The sequence below is a fragment of the Epinephelus lanceolatus genome, chromosome 14, assembly GCF_041903045.1.
Source record: "Epinephelus lanceolatus isolate andai-2023 chromosome 14, ASM4190304v1, whole genome shotgun sequence".
Classification (NCBI taxonomy): domain Eukaryota; kingdom Metazoa; phylum Chordata; class Actinopteri; order Perciformes; family Serranidae; genus Epinephelus; species Epinephelus lanceolatus.
The window spans coordinates 22,940,306-22,965,773 of record NC_135747.1 but is presented as its reverse complement, the minus strand read 5'-3'; the positions used below and the strand labels follow the sequence as shown (position 1 = coordinate 22,965,773).

At 41.9% G+C, this 25,468-nt stretch overlaps 2 protein-coding genes across 2 annotated transcripts in view; one reads left to right on the top strand and one right to left on the bottom strand.

Annotated features, from left to right (window-relative positions):
- Positions 1-19,325, top strand: part of lrp2a (low density lipoprotein receptor-related protein 2a) — a 56,998-nt gene extending 37,673 nt beyond the window's left edge. The window contains exons 48-78 of the mRNA XM_078174498.1: positions 161-362; positions 449-744; positions 2,476-3,142; positions 3,309-3,479; positions 3,574-3,797; positions 3,962-4,139; positions 4,809-5,005; positions 5,157-5,402; positions 6,154-6,282; positions 8,770-8,889; positions 9,607-9,723; positions 10,189-10,305; positions 10,696-10,833; positions 10,999-11,121; positions 11,228-11,356; positions 11,796-11,927; positions 12,050-12,181; positions 12,284-12,427; positions 12,521-12,686; positions 12,780-12,908; positions 13,034-13,257; positions 13,398-13,577; positions 14,940-15,059; positions 15,242-15,332; positions 15,440-15,507; positions 15,984-16,101; positions 16,216-16,336; positions 16,566-16,676; positions 17,639-17,755; positions 18,000-18,071; positions 18,173-19,325. Coding sequence (XP_078030624.1) covers positions 161-362; positions 449-744; positions 2,476-3,142; positions 3,309-3,479; positions 3,574-3,797; positions 3,962-4,139; positions 4,809-5,005; positions 5,157-5,402; positions 6,154-6,282; positions 8,770-8,889; positions 9,607-9,723; positions 10,189-10,305; positions 10,696-10,833; positions 10,999-11,121; positions 11,228-11,356; positions 11,796-11,927; positions 12,050-12,181; positions 12,284-12,427; positions 12,521-12,686; positions 12,780-12,908; positions 13,034-13,257; positions 13,398-13,577; positions 14,940-15,059; positions 15,242-15,332; positions 15,440-15,507; positions 15,984-16,101; positions 16,216-16,336; positions 16,566-16,676; positions 17,639-17,755; positions 18,000-18,071; positions 18,173-18,343 — 5,150 coding nt within the window. The 3' untranslated portion in view covers positions 18,344-19,325. The remainder of the gene's footprint in view (positions 1-160; positions 363-448; positions 745-2,475; positions 3,143-3,308; positions 3,480-3,573; positions 3,798-3,961; positions 4,140-4,808; positions 5,006-5,156; positions 5,403-6,153; positions 6,283-8,769; positions 8,890-9,606; positions 9,724-10,188; positions 10,306-10,695; positions 10,834-10,998; positions 11,122-11,227; positions 11,357-11,795; positions 11,928-12,049; positions 12,182-12,283; positions 12,428-12,520; positions 12,687-12,779; positions 12,909-13,033; positions 13,258-13,397; positions 13,578-14,939; positions 15,060-15,241; positions 15,333-15,439; positions 15,508-15,983; positions 16,102-16,215; positions 16,337-16,565; positions 16,677-17,638; positions 17,756-17,999; positions 18,072-18,172) is intronic.
- An 864-nt stretch (positions 19,326-20,189) lies between these two features.
- Positions 20,190-24,080, bottom strand: LOC117251029 (retinol dehydrogenase 7-like). Its single transcript, XM_033616985.2, has 6 exons — positions 23,925-24,080; positions 22,362-22,397; positions 21,891-22,221; positions 21,362-21,620; positions 20,550-20,713; positions 20,190-20,462 (listed from the first exon to the last, which is right to left on the bottom strand). The coding sequence occupies exons 1-6, from the start codon at positions 23,925-23,927 to the stop codon at positions 20,233-20,235; spliced, it is 1,023 nt and encodes a 340-aa protein (XP_033472876.2). The 5' UTR covers positions 23,928-24,080; the 3' UTR covers positions 20,190-20,232.
- Positions 24,081-25,468: the final 1,388 nt, after the last annotated feature.

Here is a 25,468-nt window from a genome sequence, read left to right as displayed (position 1 = left end):
ACATTAGATGGATAAAGAATTTGTTGTCATGGCTGCGTGTTTTGAAATACAGTTTGGAATGTTTGGATTGCCAAAAATGCAGGTTGACATTGGGTCATCACCATCATTATTTAACTTCCTGTAAATCCTCCTGCCTGATTTTTTTTTTTTTTTTTTCCAGGCAATCGCACATGCTCAAGTGCAGAGTTCACCTGTGTGAACAACCAACCACCTCAGCGGAAATGTATCCCACGTGACTGGGTGTGTGATGGAGATGCAGACTGTGCAGATGCGTTAGATGAACATCAGAACTGCTCGCGTAGATCTTGTGGCGTCAATGAGTTCACCTGCAGCAATGGCCTGTGTATACGCAGCGCCTACAGGTTAGAAAAGAAAAAGGCTTTTCAAATGTAATCTGTAATCAGTCTGTCTGGCAACCCAAGTTCATGTTTGTGTCTTCAAAAATCAGGTGTGATCGACGTAATGATTGCGGTGACAGCAGTGATGAGCAGGGCTGTACCTACCAGCCGTGCCAGCAACACCAGTACACCTGCCAGAATGGCCGCTGCGTGTCCCACGACTTCGTCTGCGATGGCGACAATGACTGCGGGGATGAGTCTGATGAGCTGGAGCACATGTGCCACACGCCAGCACCCACCTGCCCCCCCGGAGAGTTCAGATGCGACAATGGACACTGCATCCCCCTGAGCCAGGTGTGCGACAGGAACGATGACTGCTCTGACAACAGCGATGAGAAGGGATGTGGTGAGTGTGAAGAGATTTTCAGAATAGTTTTAGAAGTTGTGCTGTCGATAATATCCTTTTAACTTTTCAGTGTTTGGGTCTCTTCAGCTGGTGCATGCTCCCTCTAGGGGAGATGTCAGAGAAGTGCTGGAGGCAGTGTGGGAAAAGACCACAAACTGTCAACAACCAGACTGTAGGACAATTGTGCTTCCTGCAACATCCATCCATTTGAAAGTAGATCACTCAGTTTTACATCGTTATAAAACTGAAAATACACAACACTACACAAAAAAATACTGTGGGAAGAAATCCAAAATAAACAAACATAAATGAACAAAGAAATACCAGTACGTTGCCTATAGGGCTTTTATCATTGCATTATAATTACCCAGTCTTAGTTGCATATCTAAATTGTTCTGTTTGCTCTGTAAAATGACTAACTACATAAATCATACCAGTCGTCCAGAGAAGGTATAGCGTTAACAAAGGAGAGAGCAACCACTAAACCCCTAATACTGTACTTAACATTTTCCAATGCTGACATTACATCAAACAACTTTTAAAGTGATTTCACGGCCGCAAGCAAATTTACAATGAAGGATTAAAATCCTGAGAGTTTTACAGCTTTATCTTTACCTCTTTTTCTCTTCTTGATGTTACAACAAAATCAAACATAATGAATATTATCGCTAAAGAAGTTAAAGCAAAAGGTTTTAAGTCTTGGCTCAGCAACCAACAGCTGCACTCTCTCCAGCACCAAACAGGAAGCAGCAAACTGGGTTGACAGTCAACTCGGGTGAGACTCAAGAATGTGAATGCAAGGCTCGATTCTCTAGTAGCTGTGGAGTGAACAAGAGTCCATTTTTATCATTCAGCATGTATCTGATCCACCAACCTGTACTTATTTTAGTGAGAAATCTCTCTGAAAGTGGTCAAGTTGTGCTGTAAGATTACTGGTGTTACTTTTAATAACCTACAGCATCTGTATGAAGAGAGGGACACCTCTAAAGCTAGATCCATTGTCTCAGACTCTCAACATTCCTTCCATGTTGAGTTTCAGCCTCCCTAAATGTAGCACTAAACATTACAGATCATCCTTTGTCCCATCTGCTTTTGCTTATCTTAACCAGCAGTGACCTCTAACTCCATGATTTACCCCTGACAGTGTGTGATACTGGATTCTGTGTCTTTGTACTGTATTGTCTGTTTTGTTGCCCTAATGACTACTGTCTGTATCTCAAATTGTCCCTCAGGGACATTAAAGTTTACCTGACCTTACCTTATCTTAAATTTTAAACTGATTCTCCTCTCATTCCCACGGTCTCCTCCTGCTAAAATAGTGCAGCTAAGCATCAGAGGCTGGTTGGGAGTTGTGGCAGCAAAATCCAAAATGTAAAGTTAGCATCAATATCATTTTAGATGATATTGATGCTAAATTGACAAGAATGCTGTGGACGTATGATGCTTTTACTTGTGTCTTTAGAGTTAGTTTACGTACACATGAGGAATTCTTAATATGTCTTATTTATTTGCCATTATATTTTTAACCTGGAGCAGGATGTTAATAAATCTCAAAAGAAAAAATTAAGTTGTAGTCTTATAAATAGTGACTCTACAAGATCCTTAGTCTTTGTAAAATCTTATAATGTGTGACAGTTGTCCTTAGATGTGATTTAGTCCTGTTTCCTTGTAGTCATTTCCTTTGCCAATGACTTCAATACGTTTGTTGATGTTATGCTTCTTTGCCTGCAGGTGTCAATGAATGCACAGACCCCTCCATCCATCACTGTGATCACAATTGCACCGACACACCCACCAGGTTCATCTGCACCTGTCGCCCCGGCTACCGCCTCATGTCTGACAGCAAAACGTGCGACGATATCAATGAGTGTGCAGAGACGCCGAGTGTGTGCAGCCAGGTCTGTGAGAACACCGTTGGCTCCTACGTGTGTAAGTGTGCCCCAGGATTCCTCCGAGAGCCGGACGGCCACAGCTGTCGTCAGAACAGCAACATCTCGCCCTACCTCATCTTCAGCAACCGCTATTACCTTAGGAACCTGTCAACAGACGGACAGGCCTACTCTCTGATCCTGCAGGGCCTGACCAGTGTGGTGGCCCTGGACTTTGATCGAGTCGACAAGCGTCTGTATTGGATTGACGTGAGCCGCAGAGTGATCGAGAGGATGTCCTTCAATGGCAGTAACAGAGAGGTGGTGGTCAATGGAGTTCTGCATGGGGAGGGCCTCGCAGTTGACTGGATAGCCAGGAAACTCTACTGGACGGACAGCTTCTTGGATTGTCTCAAAGTGTCTGAACTGGACGGTCGGTTCGTGAAGAAGCTGGCTGAACACTGCGTTGATGCCAATAACACCTACTGCTTTGAAAACCCCAGAGCCATTGTGTTGCATCCCAAATATGGGTGAGTCAGAGGCAAGAAGGAAATAAGTCTTATGACTATTATTTCTTATCACAGTACGTTGGTATCAGTGTATATGATGGCTTCTATATATAATCATATGATTGAGTTTCTTCATTGATATGTAGAAATCATGTGATCTCATTAAATTTTCTTGCCTCCCTGTTAGATTTCTATACTGGACAGACTGGGGAGACAAAGCCTTCATAGGCCGTGTCGGGATGGATGGAACCAACAAAGCAGCGATCATCACCACTAAGTTAGAGTGGCCCAATGGGATCACAATTGACTACACTAATGACAAGCTCTACTGGTCCGACGCTCATCTCAGTTACATCGAGTGAGTACATTTGTCAGGAGGTGATCAAGCTGTTTTTGCCCACAGTGAAGGTAGTCAGACTTGTAACCCTTTCATTTTTTATTTCTTCTGTCAGATACTCAGACTTGGATGGTCAACACAGACACACAGTGTATGATGGAAATCTGCCTCACCCGTTTGCCCTGACTGTGTTCGAGGACTTTGTATACTGGACTGACTGGAACACGCGCTCAGTGGAGAAAGGCAACAAATACGACGGCTCTGGTCGTGAGGCCCTGGTTAACACCACTCACAGACCGTTTGACATCCACGTGTGTCATCCTTACAGACAGCCCATTGGTGAGTTAAAATCTCAGACACTTGTCTTCTAGAGCTTTTAGTTGTTTCTTATCTTGACACTTCCTCCTGAAGTTGATTTAAATACAGGTATTGACCACAAGCAGAACAATACCCTGCCTGTATTTGCACAGCTGTGGTGAACTGAGATTGTCTTCCTCTGACAGTAATCAACCCCTGTGCTGTGAACAATGGAGGCTGCTCTCACCTGTGCCTGATCCGTCATGGGGGGCGAGAACACACCTGTGAGTGTCCCGACCACTTCCTGACTGTCCAAATAGGAGGTGTGACCCGGTGCCTTCCCATGTGCACCAGCACCCAGTACAGATGTGCGAACAATGAACGGTTTGTCAAGATTTCCTTGAGATCTTCTTATGTGATGTGCAGCATGTTAAACATCAAAAAAAACTGATTCAGTTACATTAGTGGGACTGCCATTAACAAAGTAGACCACTGTTAGGGTGATTGGTTGGTGTTTTCTCATGGCAGGAGCATTAGTATCAAGATTCACACTTGAGACTCAGATTTCAGATTTCTGGTAATCACCCTTTTAATCACAAAAAGCTGGTGCTAATTTCATCCTGGCATTTCCCTGTGGGTTTTTATTCTCCTTTCCTTCAACGATAAAAGAAGAAAAATTTCCTGGTAGCACTATTTACACAGGCTGTTCACACGCTCCATTCATCACTTGTCATTTCGAAACAGTGAGATCTACACTCAATCTCTGTTTGCCCTCTTTGTAATGGAGAAACAGCGCCCCGTGCTGTTTGTGTCATAATAAAATCCACCAGATTTTTCACGAAACCCTCCTTTGGTGGCATAAAATGTGCAGACAGTGCAGTAGGGGCTACAAATCTTTTATATCATTATGCAGTAATATCAAATTGTGTTGTAATGATTTATTGATGTTAAATGCTACACGTGCCAATTTCATTTTATGCCCACTTACATTTTGCAGCCTTTCATTGAGTTGTTGAAAGTTGAACATTTTTTGCCCTGTCTCTGCCACAACAGATGTATTCCTATCTGGTGGAAATGTGACGGTCAGAGGGACTGCAGAGACGGTTCAGACGAGCCTTCCACCTGCCCGGCTCGCCACTGCAGGCTCGGCCAGTTTCAGTGCAATGATGGAAACTGCACCAGTCCACATTTCCTGTGCAACAGCAACCAGGACTGCCACGATGGCTCAGATGAAGATCCTGTGCTGTGTGGTGGGTTGTATTCTCCTAGCTCACTCATTTTGATAGCTACTAGCTAGTATTCTTTGAGGCTCATCTTTAGTGCTTTTACTTAAACATGTCTATACATCTTCTGACTTTATGCATATTCTAGTCAGCTGATGGACTTGTCTTCCCTTTACAGCCACACACCAATGTGAAACCCACCAGTGGCAGTGTACAAATAAACGGTGTATCCCTGAGTCATGGCAGTGTGATGGCGAGGACGACTGTGGTGATCAGTCTGATGAGGACCCTGCCCACTGCTCCACTAGGACCTGTCGCCCAGGACAGTTCAAGTGCCGCAACGGACGCTGCATCCCGCAGAACTGGAAATGTGATGTTGATGATGACTGTGGTGACAACTCTGATGAACCGTTAGAGGAGTGCAGTAAGTAATACACAGTTTCTTTCTCCCTCTTTTCTTTCTACACTACTCATGATCTTTCTTTAATTATAGAAGGACTCAATCTGAGTTGCATCAGAGCAAAAACTTTGATTTGGATGAAGGCACACATTACATCAAGATAGTATTAATTGTGTCAGCTTTTTTTCATTCTAGTCCTGTGTCAAATGCCCTTGTTAGTTTACCATTTTTGTCAACCTCATCCTGCCATTTTTATTCAAGTAAAACATATCTATGCTCCCTTCAAAGCCAAACTCCAACACCAAGGTTTTTTAGTGAAAATGCATGTGTTTAGGCAGTACAGAGCGTTCAACTGGATAATAAGACTTGGATTATTCTGCACAAGTGTGTGAGAGTTTGTTAACAGCTGTTGGTATAGTTTTGCTGTTGCTGAACATGGTCCCCAATCAATCACTAAATCAATGTGAAATTTTCTGCGGAGGCATGTGAGAAAAACAGTTTTCCTCCTTTCCTATTCCTTAAAATATGTGAGTTACTCCGATTTCTTTTGACTGTGCTCATTTTGTGCTTTTTTGTCAGTGCAAAATTGTCACAGCTAGTGTTTACTAACGTTGGTGCCGTGTCATCATCGTCTCATCTTAGTTATGGAAATAAAGGTTTTTGAGGAACATATTTAGTCATGCTTTTCACTTACGAAATTAACACTGCATCAAGCTCGAACTTACTTTAAAGTCTGACTCCTTTTGGTATTAAATGTGAGGTGTTTTCTCCACAGTGGGACCGGCACATCGATGTGACAACCACACAGAGTTTGACTGCAGGACCAACTACCGCTGTGTGCCGCTGTGGTCTGTTTGCAATGGCCACAATGACTGCAGAGACAACAGCGACGAGCAGGGCTGTGGTGAGTCTGTGACAACTATCCTCCAGTCAGGACTGTGGACCTGTTTACATCTTTACTCTGATTTGTAGACTGTTTGTTATTAGGACTGAGTATGCTGTTGAAGTTCTCCAGGTTGATCAGGTCACATTTATTATTTGACAGTAAGATAATTCCAGAGATCTCAAAAGATTAAAAACTCAACAAAATGGAAACAATATTACGTGTTGAAGAGAGTGAGTTGGGGCAATTAGCCAACACCTCAGCCTCCTGTGGAACATTACCCAGTGAGGTAGTGGGAGGTGCTGATGGAGAGGGTCTCATCACTCACCCTCCCCCACCATTTGCTTCTCCCTAAGAGCACCACAGATTTATGAGCTGTCTGCTTGTGTGTGTACGTGTGTGTGTTGTTGCTCTGTCCTTGCGTGGGGGCAGGGTTCACACAAGTCTCTTTGTACTTTGCTGCGATCCAAACACACTCGCCGCAGCCCTCCCGTCTCTTATCAGAGGCCCTCACTCCATTAGTGCCATGCCGGCGCAGGGCGAGAGATCCGTGCTAATCTTCCTGTAAGAATGTAGCAGATGGGCCAGGTGGAGGGCTCGGAGGGCAGGACTAGCTAACACCGCGCTATCTTTGACCCCCAGGGCTGTGTGGTAGAGACGGCTCAGACCGGCTCTCCTCCACTCCTTTCCCGTCTGTGCTTCTCATCTCCTGTAGTCTTATCCTCTGCAGATGCATACAAGCATGGATAGAGGTCACCAATCTGTCCTCGGAGCGCTGCTCTCCTCCCACTGTAGATGTTACAGTTTAATTAAAAAACAAGATGCCTTTCATTTCAAACTGACATTTTCATCGTGACTTAATAGCCTAAATATTTCCAGGCATGTTGTTGCTCTTATTGATAAAATGATCTTCTGGAGAATCATACCATCTTTTTTCAACACTGATTTAGTGTTTAGGAGTCCTAGCCTATGAGTGATTTAGGGAAGTTTTCAGAGTAGCTCTGAGCAAAGAAGGGACAGAAACCTTTACCTTAGTGAGGAGGTGTGGTTGACCCCGTTGCTAGGTATGACACATTCTTTTAACAGATGTGATTGGTTGTCAGAGACACGCCCTTTTGTGAGCCTGCAAGGTGTGGACACCCAGTGGAAATGAAATGAACTGCTGACTGTGAAAGTGCTGTCATTGTTAGTATGATCACTCTGCTGATGGCAGGTTGAGACAGACCCAAGTCATCACTCCTGCACTGTTGCATTTGAACAGTTTTCCAAATATCTTATCGTGTTGTGATCATTTTATTTTTGGAGTTATGGTGTTATTGCGTTGGATGAGAAAGGTGTGTGTACCCCTAATAAGATCGACCACGAATATTATCCCAGCATGATCTAATCTGAGCATTTCATTTACTCACTGTCATTCAGTGTTTGGAGAATATTTTTCCGACCTCTCTTGTGTTTCCACCATTTTCTCCTCTGCTTCAGAAACCCTAAATCCTCTTAAAAGTCCTCCTCCCTGCTCCTAACCGTTTTACACCTTAGGAGCTCTTTTAAGGTCTAAGATGCTCTGTGAGTAACTTTTATCTTTACGAGGACCTAGTCTTAACATTAAGGGAAAATTCTAAAAAAACGTCACAATTCTACAAATGTTTGTAGAATTTTGTCAGTAGGAGCGACTCTTAGTACCAGGAAGCTTTGTGAATACGGCCCCTGATTTTTCGTCTGAACAGTCGAATCAGAATTCATGCAACTTTTACATCATTCTTGACATAAATCACAATTCTCTGCTGGGAGGAGTCACTTGGTGAATACAAACATGGTAGACAGCTGCCATGGAGGTGGTCGGTCATAGATGTAGTTAAAAGCACTCCTTGACATCCCGAAATGTTGGATGAAATCTGTTTCCATGAAGCCATTCCCTTCACATACCCACAACTCCTGGCTCCGACTCTGTATCCTCACATACCTCCATACAGAAGTAGCAGCCATTGCTCCACAGGATGCTGCATTTTAAAATTCAACTCTCTTTCTCCTCAAACCCATCCTCATAATCATCTGCTAATGAATACACTGGCTTCCGAATGGCTGACTTCAGTGGCCTCCATGTTTACTTTCTAACAATGGTGTGCTGTGCTGTATTTGCCACATTTAAAAAAAATATCCAAATTGAGCACTAAGGCTTGCAGTGTGTATGTAACCTTGGAGGCTGCAGGTTGTCTGAGAGGTGTAATATGTTGTTCAAAACATTTGCTAGCAACGATAGTAGACTGAATATTAAAAGCATGTTTCCATTAAGGTTCCAAAATGACCGTAAAGATGACATTACTTTATTGTAATGCAGCCTTTAAAACCAGGAATAGAGAACACTTGCAATATTAGGATATCCAAAATCTAAGATGATATCTAGTCTCATATCTCTTTATCAATATAATATAAAGATATTGCACAGCCCTACTTAGTCGAGCATAATGTTTTAATAAGATGACCGGTTTCATGTACCTCCTTCTTTCTCAGATGAACTGACCTGTGATCCTAACGGAGACTTCCGCTGTGACAACCACCGTTGCATCCCGCTGAGATGGAGATGTGACGGGGACGACGACTGCGGGGACAACTCTGATGAACGCAGCTGCAGTGAGTGCTGCCCACTGTCACTGATAAAGCTGCATCATTCAGTTGAGGGTTTGATTTGACACCAGTGCCAACAGTGAAAACCTGGGTACATTGTTTTGATATCATCCAAGTGTCTTTTAAGTAGGTTACTGCGGGGATTTTAGCTCAGCTCCTGTGAATTGTCCAGATGAAAAAGGAGTGTTGATGGCAAAGAATAGCCCTGCAATCATTTTTATCAGACAGCAGGGAGGTTTTGTAAGAGGCTTGACACTTCTGCCTGAGTGCTGAGAGAGGTAGTCTTATCAGCTGCTAGAGAAACAGGCTGTCCTCAGCGTGTCAGGAAGAGGGAGTGAAGGAGTCTGTCACCCTTTGCCCTGGAGAATTTAAACATGTCTGAGAACATGCCTGTTAATAGAGATAATGTAGCTTCTCAAAGGAGAAACAGTGACTGGGGTTAAATCATGGCGGTGCTGCTGATGCCAGAAGAGTTTGTGTCAAGTGAACTCATGAGTTCACTGCAGAATAGCGGCTGCACATACACCTGGTGCGAGGATGTTTTTTGTTATAATATGGAGGAAAATAATAGACAGCATTTGAAAACCCCTGGACAGTTTTGAGATAGATACACAAGAGCTGTTTCCATACCTCCGATTAATGTGCAGAAAATTAAATGAAAACAAAATTAAGTTCTGCTTTTGCTCTGTCCCACACTTTGTGTTTTTCATGTTTTTGCCTCAGCTCCACGCACATGCACAGAGAGCGAGTATCGTTGTGAAAATCTGCGCTGCATTCCCGACCGTTGGGTCTGTGACCATGACAACGACTGCGAGGACAACTCGGATGAAAGGGACTGTGGTAAGTGGAGGCTCTTTGTTGTCTGGCTGTTTGTGAGTAACGGAGGGCTGCGCTAAACAAAGAAGCAATAAAACTTCATGTTTTGAAGCATACAGACAGACGGGACCACCAATAGAGATCTCTTCAAAAACAGTTTATTCACTCTGTTAGCTGAATGATTTCTTCCTCACAGTGCTGGAAAGAACCAGAGGTGGACACATTACTGTGTTAGAAGTTCAAGCCTCACTTGACATCGCATATCTAGGTGTTATTCTAGATGAGATACACAAAATAAAAGACTATTTCTAATGTAGGACTACAAAAAAAAGTGGGGATTTTGGGTCCTGTGAGTCTTTTATTCAACTTGCTAAATGGGTATTTATTGTTGTCATGACAAAGAAGAAGCTGGTGCTCTCTTCTCCGTGAGCGGAGTATATTTTTAAGTGAAGTAATGCTACATTTTGTGCTGGTTTGGTTGTGTTGCAGAGTTGCGGACTTGTCATCCCAGTTACTTCCAGTGTGGCAGTGGACACTGCATTGCTGAACGCTTCAAATGTGACGGCAATGCCGACTGCCTGGATTACACAGATGAGACCTCTTGTCGTAAGTGTCCCTCATTGGGTATTTTTTTCAGGGCTGTTTTGTGATAATTATTGTCTCCATCACAAAAAAAATTTCAAAGTGATACTTCCCCCACAAAATGACCATATTTATATCATATGACTCACCCTGTGTTACGTTAAATTTGGAAAGGAACTTCTTGCATGCCTCCACAGTGAACAAAGAATCCAAAAACATTCTAAACTATATAAAATTTTCTCCGTTTTTGGATTTTTCGTCCTCGTGGAGGCATGTGAGACAAACAAAATTTTCTCCATGCATTAAACGTAACACTGGGTGAATAACTGATGTAGGAAATGGTCATTTTGTGGGTGAGGTATTTAATATATGTTAAAATAGCATACACATGTTCTTTTTGTCACTGACTTTCAGCGCCCCGCTTTCCCAACGGCACATACTGCCCACCCTTCCTTTTTGAGTGCAAGAACCACGTGTGCGTCCAGCCTCATTGGAAATGTGATGGAGACAATGACTGTGGAGATAATTCAGACGAGGAGCTTCACCTCTGCTGTAAGGACTAACATAAACACTCACAAGTCCAGCACAGGCAACACCAAAGCTTATTAGATTCGTGCCATGAATCTGGCAAATGTAATATTGGATCTCAATTTGTAGGCCAATGTGTTGAACTGATCTTTCTGTGAGGTTTTCTTGAGACTCTTTGTTCATCCACAGTGGAAATCCAGTGTGAGACTCCATTCCGTTTCCGCTGTGACAACAACCGCTGCATCTACAGCCACGAGCTGTGTAACTCTGTTGATGACTGTGGTGACGGCTCTGATGAGAGACAGGAAAACTGTGAGTATGATGGTTTGTGGCTGAAGGTCTCATTTATCTGCTCAGTCTTGTGTCATATTCTGTTTTTCTTCTTTCAACATGCGTCGATACGTTTCTCTCCATTTAGGCCAAAGTCCCACTCATGGACCCTGTACAGATAATGAATACAAATGCAGTAATGGACAATGCATCCCTCTGCAGTACGCCTGTGATGATTATGACGATTGTGGAGACCAGTCGGATGAGCTTGGTTGCCGTGAGTACATTAGCAAAGAGCTTCTTAGTAATAATGATGATGAATTGAAAAACTTGTAGGTGTACTAAAATTTATAGTTAAATAAAATAACTAGTGTTTTAAAACTACTGTTTTAGTTAGAAATGTTTTGAATTTTGGAGACAAGATGCCATTACAGTGCATGACAGCATTCTGACATGTCCGGAAAAAAGTTGAAGTTAATTCAGCTGAGTTTGTCAGACTAGTCAGACTATTGTTAGTAAGTTAAGAATGGCATTTCTTACTGTGGATTGATTCAGTACCACCACGGATGGATTACTGAACGGGCCTACTGGGCACAGGCCCCCAAAATGAAGGGTTATGAATCCATAGTTAAAAAGGGAACACCATACATACTGTAGGTACTATGCAGTTAGTATCAAGTCTTACATCCAGTGTTTTGTATATTTGTTCTTGTCAGACCATGGCAGTGGGCACATATGCAGTGACAACATCTGTGAACACAACTGTACCGACCTGACGCAGGGAGGCATCCTCTGTTCATGCAGGCCTGGCTACAAGCCCAGAACCACAGAGAAACACACCTGTGAAGGTAAAGTAACATCAGATAGTCAGTCATGAACTTAATCCATTTAAACACTGATACAGAGGTAGTTTTTACATTCAGTTCATATTTTTCCTCATTTTATACATGTCTTCTGCCTTTGGAAACAGATGTGAATGAGTGTGAGGTGTACGGCACATGTCCTCAGGAGTGTAAGAACACAAAGGGCAGCTATGAGTGTTTTTGTGCTGAAGGCTTTCACTCGTTTGGTGAGCCGCATGGGACGGAGTGTGCTGCTCAGGGTAGGAGCTCAGCATTCACACATAGATGAAAAATCTTAACAAATGTTACCTTTTATTTTTGACATTGCAAATTACACTCATCACATCTCAATTTTTGTATAGGAAACCCACCAGTGCTGCTGTTGCCGGACAACGTTCGCATCCGTCGTTTCAACCTGTCCTCTGAGCAGTATTCAGACTATGTGGACAACGCTGAGCACATCCAAGCCTTGGACTACCTGTGGGATCCAGAGGGAGACGGACTCAGTAAGGCCGCTACTGTAAACCTTTTAATGCTGTTGTTTTCAGCTGCATTGAATATAAAAGTTTGGATAACCTTTATCCCCTGATGTGCTGTAGGTGTTGTGTACTGGACAGTTCTGGGTCGGGGATCTCAGTTCGGCTCCATCAAACGTGCATACATGACCACATTTAATGACCACGGCAACAACCCAGTGAAAGAGGTGGATCTGAACCTGAGATACATTGCTAAACCTGACGGCATCGCTGTGGACTGGGTTGGCGGGTAATTCACCAACATTATCACTTAAAGGGATAGTTGCAGAAGTTGCTCTAAATTTTGTTCTGTTACTCAGTTTGTATTTACCACCCTCTACAGGCACATTTACTGGACAGATTCAGGTACCAATCGAATTGAAGTGGCCAAACTAGATGGGCGGTACAGGAAGTGGTTGATCCACACAGACCTGGACCAGCCTGCAGCTATTGTTGTCAATCCATCACTCGGGTAAGAGGCTGTAGAGCTTTAGTGTAAAAAATGCGCTGTTAAATTCCTGTGCACAGTATGAAGAGGCTTTGTATCCAGATAAAAATGCAATGTTTTGTTTGCTGTGATTATTTCTGTGTTGGCAGAATGATGTACTGGACCGACTGGGGCAGGAAACCCAGAATAGAATCAGCGTGGATGGACGGTCAGCACAGAGAGGTGCTGGTGAGGGAGGAGGACCTGGGCTGGCCCACTGGGCTGGCTCTGGACTATGTGAATGGAAACAGGATCTACTGGTGTGACTCCAAAGAAAACATCATTGAGTCCATGAAGCCTGACGGCACAGACAGGAATATCGTCATATCAGGAGGTCAGAATACTGAGATGTGGGACAGCCAGTCTGCAGAAACACACTCAGATATTAAGTTTTATGGGCGGCACTGATATGTCAGAGTGTTTCATTCAAATAATGGCGTAGGGGATTAAAGTATTGAGTTTTCTCTGTTTCAGACATTGGCCATCCCTACAGCCTGGATGTGTTTGAGGGGCACGTATACTGGACAACTAAAGACAAAGGTGAAGTGTGGAAGACGAACAAGTTTGGGAGAGGACATAAAGTCAAAGTTCTAACCATAAACCCATGGCTGACTCAAGTCCGCATTTACCAGGAGCAACGACACAACAAGTCAGGTCAGAACACAGAGCGATTCAAATCATGCTTTGTATGTCATGTCTAAGGTATCACATGAACTGTGTTGGAGTAGTGCTGATACACTGAAGACTGTGTATGTAACACAAACATTTTTAGAATGGATCTGAGAACTTTATGTGGAAAATTTTGCCAGAAATTGCACTTTATGTAATCTCAGGCAACATAAAATATATGTACCATTCCAAACAAAAGGTACAGTAGAGAAAAGAGGAAAGCAATCAGCAGTTATGTTCTGTATCCTACTGTATTTTTATGTTTGTTTAATAAGGAAAGATCATCGAAATTAACTGTTTCCATGTGTGTCCTGGCCAAGAAAGGCAGCATTAACAAATAGTTACAGTCAAACAACATAAGATAGGTAATACACAATATGCCACAAAATCAGAAGCAAACAGGTCTGATCTGTTCTATAGGAGTAGTTGTTGATATCCCTTAAATTGCACATCTTACACTCAGTAAGGTGAACTGGTAAATGGATGGACCTGCATTTATATGGTCCCCTCCAGTCCCCCAAATGTGCCACATTCAGCCATTCACACACACAGATGGCAGAGGTCGCCACGCAAGGCACCAGTCCACCCATCAGGATCTACCCTGACAAGCGAGCCTGGAGGAACTGGGGACCGAACATGCCCATCCTCTGATTAGCAGATGACCCTATCTTCCTCCACAGCTACCAGTCAAGAGAGCAATGGCATCTTTTGGGTTATCAAGCGGGTGCCCTTATTCCTTGGTGTTTCACTGTTAGGCCAACAATACCTCCAGAAGGTTAAGCAGTGATTTCCAAAGCCCAGGGCTCACTCTTTTGGGCCCAAGTGCAGTCCTTTATCCTCATCCAGAGCCACTGACTGCCCTTTTCAGCAGCTCTGGATACTGTAGATCTTTGACCACATGCCAGTGGACTCTGCCTCAGCCTCCCATTTCCTGGAGTAGCCTTGACATTGATGTGGCTATAAACCCTCCCAGCTGGATGCACCTTTGCTTTCAAGCCAAGTTGCTGAGCATCAGCGTAAAGTTCAGCGTACCTGTTTTTTGTGCTCAAAGGCCTCCTTCAATGCATCCTCCTTGGCACTGTAAGCTTGATGATGTAAATGAGATTAAATGAGGCTGACCATAGCAAAATGGCTGGTCTGAGCCTTTGGCCTAATTCTGCCGCCATCTTCCAGACATGTGCTTTGATCAACTGTACAGTATCTGGCCTTGATCTAACCCTCACCTTCCCAGACAAATGCTGTGTTCAGGAGGTGGGACGAAAGGGGATGAAGGGTGTTTGTCTGTAGACTTTCCAGCAAAATTTCTGCTCTGAACAGCACCTAACAGTGTTACTCTTTCTTCTGCAGTACCCAACCCTTGTAAGAATGTGTGCAGTCACCTCTGTCTCCTGCGGCCTGGTGGATACACCTGTGCCTGCCCTCAAGGGTCCACTCCAGTGCAGTTTGACTCCAATGAATGTGATGCAGGTAAACGCGGGCCAGAGTGCATTTACTGCCTGCAGTCTTTTGTTTGCTGTCATGTTGCATCTCATTCTGCATTTCCAAATCCATTCACATGTGCCTGGCTGCTTCTGTGTGGTTTTGTGGAACTGTGATGTGACTGTTTAATTGTTGTTGATTCTGTGTATGCCTGGCTTTTGCTCCTGCAGCCATTGAGGCACCCGTTGCAATGCCCCTTGCATGTAGATGCATGAATGGTGGAACCTGCTACACTGATGAAGCCGGTCTGCCCAAGTGCAAGTGAGTTTAGTTCACACCAGTGATTGATTGTCCACCAGCCGTAACCAGTGTTATTCCACTTCAGGAAGTCTTTTTCCCATGTATTAATTTATCGTGACTCTCTGCAGATGTCCGTACGGTTATGTGGGCAGCTATTGTGAGATGGGGAAGTCAAGGGGCGCTCCAGCAGGAACAGGTACAGTAATTCACCCGTTATCTTAGCTACACTTTATCTCTCCTATGACTTGACAGCCAAACAAATTCTTCCAACCAAAACCTGTGGGAGTCCTTCACACATGCACTGGTTGACATTAAGGGGAGCTGCTGCACATCAACAGTCATGGTGTGTTGGCTCTGCTGGAACCAAACGTGATGAAGTCACACTTCATGCTTATCTACCTAAATGCTGCTAAGGCCAACAGAAGAATCTGGCTCAGCAGTTGCTGAAGCTGACGACTTGCCAATATCACACATTTTCTTAATAAATAGCCATGGAATGCTTCACATGATCACTGTTTAACTCTCTAATGGTTTAGCAAACAAAAGGGGCATCCAAAAGGCATGAACAATAACTGACCAGTCAGCAAAATGTTAAGACAGGAGGAACCTTCATGATCAGCACCTTACTGCAAACATGCACACAGCTAAATATTTTCTTCCTCTTTTCTGTAGCTGTGGCTGTTCTACTGGCAGTCATTATCATCCTGATCACTGGAGCTTTGGCTGTCGGGGTTTTCCTCAACTACAAACGAACAGGATCTTTCATCCCATCCATGCCCAAACTACCCAGGTATGTTGGCTCTTGTTTTTTAATCTCTCTTATTGTCTTGTGCTCATAGTGCTGAAGTCGATGCTGACAAAATTTAGATCAAAGTTCAGATTGAAGTGTTTTGTTTTTGTGCAGCCTCAGCAGCCTGGTGAAGTCCGCTGACACAGGGAATGGGGTGACGTTTCGCTCCGGTGATAATGTTGACCTTGGACCGTCACACATTGGCGTGTCATTCATTGACACAGCCATGCAGATGGTGAGTCGTGGAAGGATAGTTATTAGCAGTTAATATTTTCTCTAAATCACTAAAGTGTACTATCAGCACTTTCCACTCACAAACAAGTGGTCTGTGTGGTCTTTACTGACAACTTTGACTTCAGCATTCCTTTTAGAACTGCTTGTGTCAGCAGCAGCTGAGGAACAAACAACAGTGTGTCTTCAATATAAAGAAATCTTATCATTATAATATTTTAATATCCCCATAGGATGATAATTTTGCGATGGACGCTGGGAGGCAGCCAATCACGTTTGAGAACCCGTTATATGCCACAGTTCCTGGAGTGTCCGGCGATCCTGCTGTCATTCATGCCACACAGGTACTCATTAAAGAATACATTTCATATCATAAATAATCAGTTAAATGGTACACTCCAAATGAAGTTATTTGACACTCATTAAAGCTGGGGGGGCAGTTTATTTTGGGGACACTGGGCAAAAATCCCATAATAAACTTGGGCATTTTGTCATTCAAGTAGACCACGAAAAAACTAGACTTCTGTACTTTTTTTTTTGTTGTTGTTGTTGTTTTTTTTGTTTTGGTTTCATGACAGGAGACTTTGGCCAATCAAGGTCAGAGAGAGTGTTCCTATTGGCTGTTCTACAAATGCAGATATGCATGCACATCCCTTCAGATTGTGAAAGCCTGATTCAGTTGCGGAGAAGTTAGCAGAAAAATTTGGTAAAACAGCATTGGCAATGTATAAGATAAGAGTTCCAGCAGTTGACATTCATGTTCTAAATTAAAACAAAGCATTACTGCAAACACTAACTCCAAATGGTTCAGTGGTTTTCATCATCTTCTACCAGAAAGTAATCTTTAGTTTTATATAAACCAAAATCATGATATAAAGGAATGCCTACACCAAAATGCATCTAATTTGGTATTTTATTTTACTGTATCACACTAAAGTGGTTTGACTGTTTGTGAGCAGGACATCTCAGAATGTTAATGACACAAATTTAGGACCATTGTGTAGGATTTAGTGGCATCTAGTGGTGATGATGCAGAATGCAACCAACTGAATATCCCTGCTCTCACCCCACCCTGTGGGATTTCTGCTAAGGCTGACCAAGTGGGGGCTTTGCATAATGCTAAGGGTATGTTTGTAGCCATGATCAAGATATTCATTATACAGCTGTACAGTGAGTGATTGGTATAATGTTTGTGGACATGTTTGCTGGCCAGGAGAGTCTCTTGGAAATGTTATTAGTGAAGCCAATTATTAAATCAGTGGTCATATGTGATTAACCTGACATGACACAACCCACTTCTTAACAGGTGACTGTTAATGTGAGTGGTGATCAGTTGGAGAACAAGTTTGTGAACCCGGCGTACCGCGGAGATCAGAGTGCAGGCATTGTGAACACAACTTCTGTCAGCACCAAACCTGTGCAGGTGAGTCTCTTGTAGTATATTACTATATTAAGATAAGATAAGCCTTTATTGGTCCCACAGCGGGAAATTAGCTGTGTTACATCAGCGAAAGGGTACAGTGCAAAAACAAGAAGCATGAGTATAAATAACATAAAGATAGAACAAATAAGTACACAGTAAAAAAAGCCACAAAAAAAGTAAACTTCATGAGCTACAGTCATATTTTTAAGTATGATTCCACCTCACTGTTTGTGTTTGTCTGCAGGAGTCAAAGTGGAGCTTATTCAAGCGAAAATTAAAGCCAAGCACCACATTTGACAACCCTTCGTATTCAGAGGTAAGTTTGGACATTGTAGTCACAATAAAAACATTTAAAGACACGAGACAGAAAGTACAGGTGTTGTTTCAGGCTCGTTTACCCTCTGCACTGTTTCACAGATGAAGGATGAAAAGCCTGTGGGAAGCAGCGGGGACTCTTCTGCCCCTGAGCCCTCTCCGTTTGTCCCCCCCGCCAAACCTCCGAAGAGGGATCGTCCAAGCACCTTTTCGCCAACCGAGGACAGTTTCAAAGACACAGCCAACCTCGTAAAAGAGGACAGCGACGTATAACCCCTCTCTCGCAGATGGGAATCGAAATAAAAAGAAACACACTTTGCACAGAATTTATTTTTTTATGCAGCCTGTGAACAAAAACTCAAATTGTTTTAGGAAAGAGAAATACATTTCTATAGAATGAAGAAAAACGTCTTTTGTGACTATGCCTTCTGACATTTCTTATGCCAATTCTTGTGTTAATGTTTTCTTTATTCTGATGTACAATATGTATATCTTTTGCACTGAAGCTGCTGATAGAAGTGTTTATAAATAAGTTGTATATTTGTAAATTTGAACAGTAAGATTTTGTCAGAAAATATCTTTGAAATAGATCCTATGAATAGTTCAATATAAACACAATAACATAAAAAGTGAGCTGCATTCTGAATGTACAGTACTTATATGATCGAAGGTTATTAAAAAATGTGTTGAGTAATTTTTTTTTTTTTTTTTTTTTTTTTTTTTGCCACTGAACAAAACTGAAGATGTATTTACTTCATCTTTCATGTTTATATACCTCATTTCAGGGCTGGAAGCTGAACAAAACTATCACAGAAAATTGGACCTTAACTTATACCATTCAATTCTTCAAAAATTCTCCAGTATGCATGAGCTAAAATATGTATGCAAAGCATACTCACTGTACTCAATCAAACTCATTATGTTCCCTGACTTTATGACTCTGAATCAACATGATCTTTTTTTTTTTTTGTAATGATATTGGAACAATGGCCAAAATTGTTTGGAGCAATACTTGAATGTTTGTTTTGCATGGAAATGAATTTATGTAGCTGATTATCTTAAAGAGCAACACAGGGCCTGAGGATGCAGATGTCGTTTTATAAACACAGTGAATAAATTCTTAACTTTACAGAATGATTTATTTTGTATCATAATGAGGACAAATAAAAATTGTATCTGTGATCATCCACAACATGTCCATATCGTTTAAATTGCTGCTGCTGAGATGTGAATGAATAAATTTCCTATTTTGTAACAGTCTTGACATTTTCTAATCTTATTGACTAGGTATGGAATTCGCTTTTAGTACTTTCCAGGTCTGTATAGAGTATGGAAAAATATTTGTGTTTTTATACAGATACTGTTATTAACCCTATTCTGTTTTCTAAAATATGAAATTCTGAATTAGCTTGAATTGATCATACAAGCAGAGCGTTTTCATGGTGTTTCCACCAAGCAGTCACTCTATAATGGCAGTGGTTTGAGATTTCTATGTTGAAAAAAAAGTTATTGAATATTAAAATGGGTCGTATTGCACTTTTAGGACAATCCCCAACTACGTCTCTAGTCATAGGTGCATTGGACAGGCATTCAGTTAGCCGTACTCTCAAATGATTGTCATTTTTGATTATTTCAAGTTGACTAAAAACTGTGAAATATTTATTAAATAAATAAGTAATTTTAAAAAATGTAGCATGCAGTTATGAATGAGCTATTTCCTTATTTCAGTCAGGAACACTTTAGTCAAAGAAAGAAAAAATTATTTCCATTTGCAGTATTATATTTGGTGGTATGGCTCTGTTCTGGGGCCTCTCTACCTTTCCATGTGCCTACATGGAAAGCCTAGAGCTGAGAGAGCAAACCTCTCTGCCCTTCCATGTGCATATGAGGAAAGCCTAAGGCATGGAGAGCAGCAGCAAAGACCCCCAGGAACAGAACAGAGTAACGTCACTGACAAACAGAAATGACATTGATAAGTCAGACGCAGCATGAAAAGGAGGAGCTGGGGTGGAGGTGGGTTGCAAAGCGGCTTGCAGAGGAAGCAGCAACCGTAGGCAGGCCAGACAGAGAAGTCAAGAAAGATTTGGAATTTTGAAATAAAACAATGTGTAGGAACCCAGATTGTCACAATATATTTTATTTTAACAATTTCTCTGTTTAGTTTAGTGGACATTTCTTTTATCCTTAGGTGGAGGAAGAAACATAGTGTTTGCAAAGTCTGACACAAATGTAGGGAGGTACGACAAAGGAATCCATAATAATTTGGCATCCCAGCCTGCACTGTAACGTGTGCGTGGGAAGCGAGCTGTCAGTGCGTGCTCCATACACCTGGTCACCTTGGAGAGATCTGAGCTGCACAGGATGCCCAAGGAGAAGTCCTGAGCTTTCACATCTGACAGGAAGAACAGAGCAGAGGAGTCATTCACAATATTTATATATGACACTAGTGCTGAGTGTGATCAACTGTACTTCCACTCACATTCACCAAAGTATGTGTCTCCATAGGAGTCTTTGACATCTTGAGGGAGGCGGGTCCACAGTCTCCTCAGGTCAGCTTCAATAATATCTGGCCTGGTAACAGCCGTCTTGAAGAAACCAGGCTCGATAATGCTTACTTTGACGCCAAAGGGCTGCATGTCCCTCCTGGGCACAAGAAGCAGGACATTGCCTTTCATTAATGCAGCTGAAAAGCTTCTTATTGTGTACTTTTAAATTCTTCTGTGTTCGTACTTTAAAAAAGTTTGCAGATAATTGATAATTGTTGGCCTTTTGCAACTGAATGCTGTGGTGGAAAGTCAGGAAATACATTTACTCTAGCTCTGTGCTGACATACAATTTCAAGGTAAGTGAACTTGACTTACTCGTCATAGTTACTTTTCTAAATGAACTCTGCCTGTATGGCACAGGGAATAAAAGAGTCCTTGTGTCATATTTCACAGACAATAAAGACTACTTTGAGTGAGTGTGTAGACTCTTGAACATTGTCGGCAGTTAAATATTAAATGTGTGACTCACAGTTATGCTTCAGCTAAATAACAGAGCTTGTGACCCAGATCTAATAAGCTATCTGCTCTGTCTGATATGTTGCAAAATCTTTTCTTTGACTTGCAAATCACCCTCTGTTTCAAGGACGCAGGTTTTGTTTCAACACTTGGAGGGGACACATATGGAAGTGGGGGGGTTGGGGTCCTCCGTCATAAAAGTTTTGAGCATTAAACACTTAATTTCCAGCATTCTGGTATCATCTTAAGAGAATGTGTGATAATTCAGCTTCAGTTGTGTTTCCACTACCTGAGGCTGTCGGAGAAGGCTTCCACTCCAAATTTGGACGGGCAGTATCCTCCACCAACGAAAGACAGTCTGCCCAGAATACTGGCCACATTAACCACCCTGCCCTGGCCCTTTTTCAGAAGAGGCAGAAACTGGATCGTCACATCAATGAGGCCGATCAGATTCACATCCAGAACCTTTGTGAAATCCTCTAACTGCATCCATTCTATTGGGCCGATGGGTATGGACCTGCCGGCATTGTTCACCAGACCCCACAGACCTGCAGAGAGAGGAGGAAGATATCAACTTCTGATCTTTATTTCTCTTTTGTTGATGTGAGAGAATGTTTTTCATTTATCACAAATGTGTCCCTGACTTTAAAAAATGCAGACTATATGAGGTAAGTATTTCCTCCCTCCTCTTTAAAATCAGAGGGCATGTTAAACATATCAGTAGGAGGATGATGAGTTGATGATGGGATGGTCCCAGTGCCTCACTCTGACTGGCACCCTATCAGTGTGTACCCCCTGCTGCTGTCCGCCCGGCTCACCTCCATCTCCGACCTCTTTGCTCACAAACTCCACCGCCCTCCTGATGCTCCCACTGTCTGTAACATCCAGCAGGAGAGTCTTCAGTCTGGGGGAGGCTGCTGCTGCCAAATCTGCTGCACCTTTCTCTGTGAGACATGCAGCTATGACGCGGAAGCATTTTTTATCCAGCTGCCTGGCTACCAGATTCCCAAAGCCGCTGTCACAACCTGTGATGAACACATGCTTCCGGGAGAAGCCATCAACCTTGTAGGAATCTCTGATGTAGCGGCGGATGACAGCGAGAGCGGCCAAGACGAAGGCACAGGTTAAGGCCAGGTGTGACAGGATTACCTGAAACACACAGTCCACAGATCAGGCTTCTTGTTTCTTATAAATATTCTACTCACATTTTCTGATTAAGGTAAATAAAAATGGTGAAAGTAGAAGTGAATGTTAATGTGAATCACGAAAACAATGAGAAATCTACTTACCTCTAATAAACATGTCGTCAGACTGTCAGTTGACACCTGAGTGGAGAAGCATGGAAGATTATTGTCCATCTATTTGGCTATAACATGATCTATATTTACATTAGACAATAACCTTTAGGTCCACTTTATCCCCCTCTCTCACTTTTTTTTTACTTCTTCTGTCTCCTTATATTTAAGTTTCCTATCTTTTTCTCACTGGTATCATTACTTTGGGCTGACCCCACACCTTTATGAGGGAGCTAGTCCACTGTACGTCATCCCCAGCATCTCATACTGGGCTGCCCCAGATCGTCTGAGACAGAGCCACCCCATCATGTTGTATTGTTTTTATTATAATGGAAAAGTACATCAAATTAAACAGTAACTTGAACTCACACCCCTTCACATAATCTGCATTCAGGCTCAAAGGTCAAACTGTGCATGGTGCATATTCCTAACTAAGTGTGTGTTTAACACCAGGTCATTTTATCTCTGATGCCCCCTAGTGGGGTTATCTGGACATGGCAATAATGCACCTGCAGACGAGACATGGTACTTCCAATGTTTGAACTCAAAGCAGGGTTGGTATTTCAATTTGTATATAATTAGGCACTTTTAAATACATTACATCAACTATTTAATTGTAAATCTTTTATACAATAGCACATGTAAACTAATAATAATGATGGTAACATATGATGCTGCAAAAAATGGAATTAAATATAAATTAAATAGGCTTGGCTGTACCTATTTAAGAGAAAAACTGAATTCACTTAAATAACAAAGGACTGGTATTTATCCATGTGCACAGGCCTGGAGTGATTGTAAGTACATTTTTTCAAGTACTGCCCTTCAGTACAATTTTGAGGTACTTGTACTCTGCTTGAGTACTCACATTTTGTAATACTTACAATCTCTACATGTCAGATTTTAGAGGGAAATCTTTTACTCTGCTAGCCTACATTTATCTGACAGCTTTGATAACCAGGTCCTTTTCAGATTATAAATTTACATACAAAACAAAGATCAATTTTTTTTTTTTTTTTTTTTTTAAAAAGAAGCTCCTCCTCAACCAGCAGTAAAATCCTGCTAATAATATGCATTAATAGTACTTTTACTTTTGATGCTTTAGGTGCATTTTCTGAGGCATTTTGCATTTTAGTGTTGCAACTTTTACTTACGTGAATGACCTGAATGCTGTGCTTTACTAACACATAATGAGATGAAGTAAATTTTGTTTGTGATTCTTTGCATGCCACAAACAAAACCCCATTTACCTCCATTGTGCTGTTTGTGCAGTAGAGATCAGATAAACCAAACTTATCTGCATTGCTTAACACCTCATGAGGAAAGAGGGAAAAGTTTTTTGCAGTTTTGGTGAACTGTTCCTTTAATGTCACAAATGTCAGTCACCCACCAGATGACATCAGATCTCACTGAGCTGGCTTGTGTAAAAATAAATGATTCAATTAGTCAACTCCTGTCAATGTCTGTTCCTTAATTTTGAGTCAAATAAATCAAAAGAATAAAGTTAATAGGCAGATTGGATGTTCTGTAAAATGTAAAACAATAATGCAAACATACCATGGCTACTTCAGATGATGACCTGTCGTTCTCATCAGAGAATTTTCTCAGTCAGCACTGTGGGCTTCAGCTGGAAGTTGTGTCAGGGTGTGATGATGATTGTTTTCAGTGTGCGCAGAGTGTCAAGGTCCATCAGGGATATAACAGCAGGGTTAAATGTTTCACCGACATGGGGATTGTGTAACAGACAACATCAGATTACATGAGCTCTTGCTTTGATGAATACATTCCCCTTTTACCTCAAATCCACTCTGAGAACACACCACAGCCCAAAGGTTACAGACGGTCCTCTGTATTTGATATAAAGGGGAGATCAATGAAATCAGTGTCAATAATCTGCAGAGTGAGTTTACACAGAGGCCAAAGTCCACCAGGAACAAAAGCTTTACAAGTTGACTGAGTTGTGACAACAACTTGAAGATCATTATATGATTTAAGAAGCAAAAGCCCCCTTAAGGAATGTGTTTAGATTAGATCTCATATGATAATGTCTAAAGACAGTGACATAATGAAGAGCCAAACATGTTTTATAATACAGAAAATGTTTACATGATGCTTTCACTGGTGTAATCCTTGCAGTAAAAATAAAAGACACATAAGCAATCTTCAAGTTAGCTCAAATTCAGATACTTCAAATTTAGGGTTACAGAAAAATCTATCCAAGATGCAGGTCGGCATGTATGACAAAGGCTACCAGAAGAACTTTGTATCCCAGAGAGGGCATGCTCCATGCAGCTGACCACCCTCTTAAGGTCACTGTCGGTCAACATCCTAAACCTCTGATCCAAAATTTCAAGAGCTGAAAGGGAAGCATTTCACACATGTGAACATTGATATCTATGTCTATTAGCTCCTAATAATTACCAAGAGTGAAAGACGAGTATTCTGGGGGGTTCAGTTGGTACACTACAAAATAAGACATCACTACGAAACACATATCTGAAGCAGCAAAATGCTTTTCATCTACAGGTAACCCTACAATTTAACATACATGAAGAATGTTGTGTCTGTTTTCTCTCAAAGTAAAACCATATTATACACAGTGCTTTACAGGAAACAAAAAATGACTCGTGAGCAAACAAAGGAACAGCATAAAGCATTACCAAAAAATTATATCATCAACAGAACTCCTCACAATGTTCAAAAATGTAATTTTGACTTCAAATTCAGTGACTCATTTAATATAGAACTGAATGTGCATGTTTTTTCTGTGCCACCAGTGGGCACCAGACCCTTAAAGGTGAGAGCAAGAAAACTACTTCAGGTTTATTTCTATCAACTCAAAAGCGGTCTTCAGGGTCAGTCGGTGATGCAAGTTTCAAAGTATCTGTTCTTGCAGCCAATAATGCTGCGTTCAAGAGCAGCCTTCAGAACTGTTGTGCCATTGCCTCTCTGGAATGAGCTGGAAAGGAAATAAACTAGTCCACAGGCTTCTTGCAAAGATCTTTAATAAAAGACCATAAACAAAGGCCTTCTATTTGAAAACGTTCTAATATACTGGCTGCCATTCATTTGAGTGTAGGCCTACCCTTAAAGTTCTGTCA

Coding starts and splice junctions, on each gene's coding strand:
- LOC117251029 (XM_033616985.2), bottom strand. Junction 22,222..22,361: donor TGACGACATGTTTATTAGAG/GTAAGTAGATTT, acceptor TGTGTGTTTCAG/GTAATCCTGTCACACCTGGC. Junction 21,621..21,890: donor CAAAGAGGTCGGAGATGGAG/GTGAGCCGGGCG, acceptor CTCTCTCTGCAG/GTCTGTGGGGTCTGGTGAAC.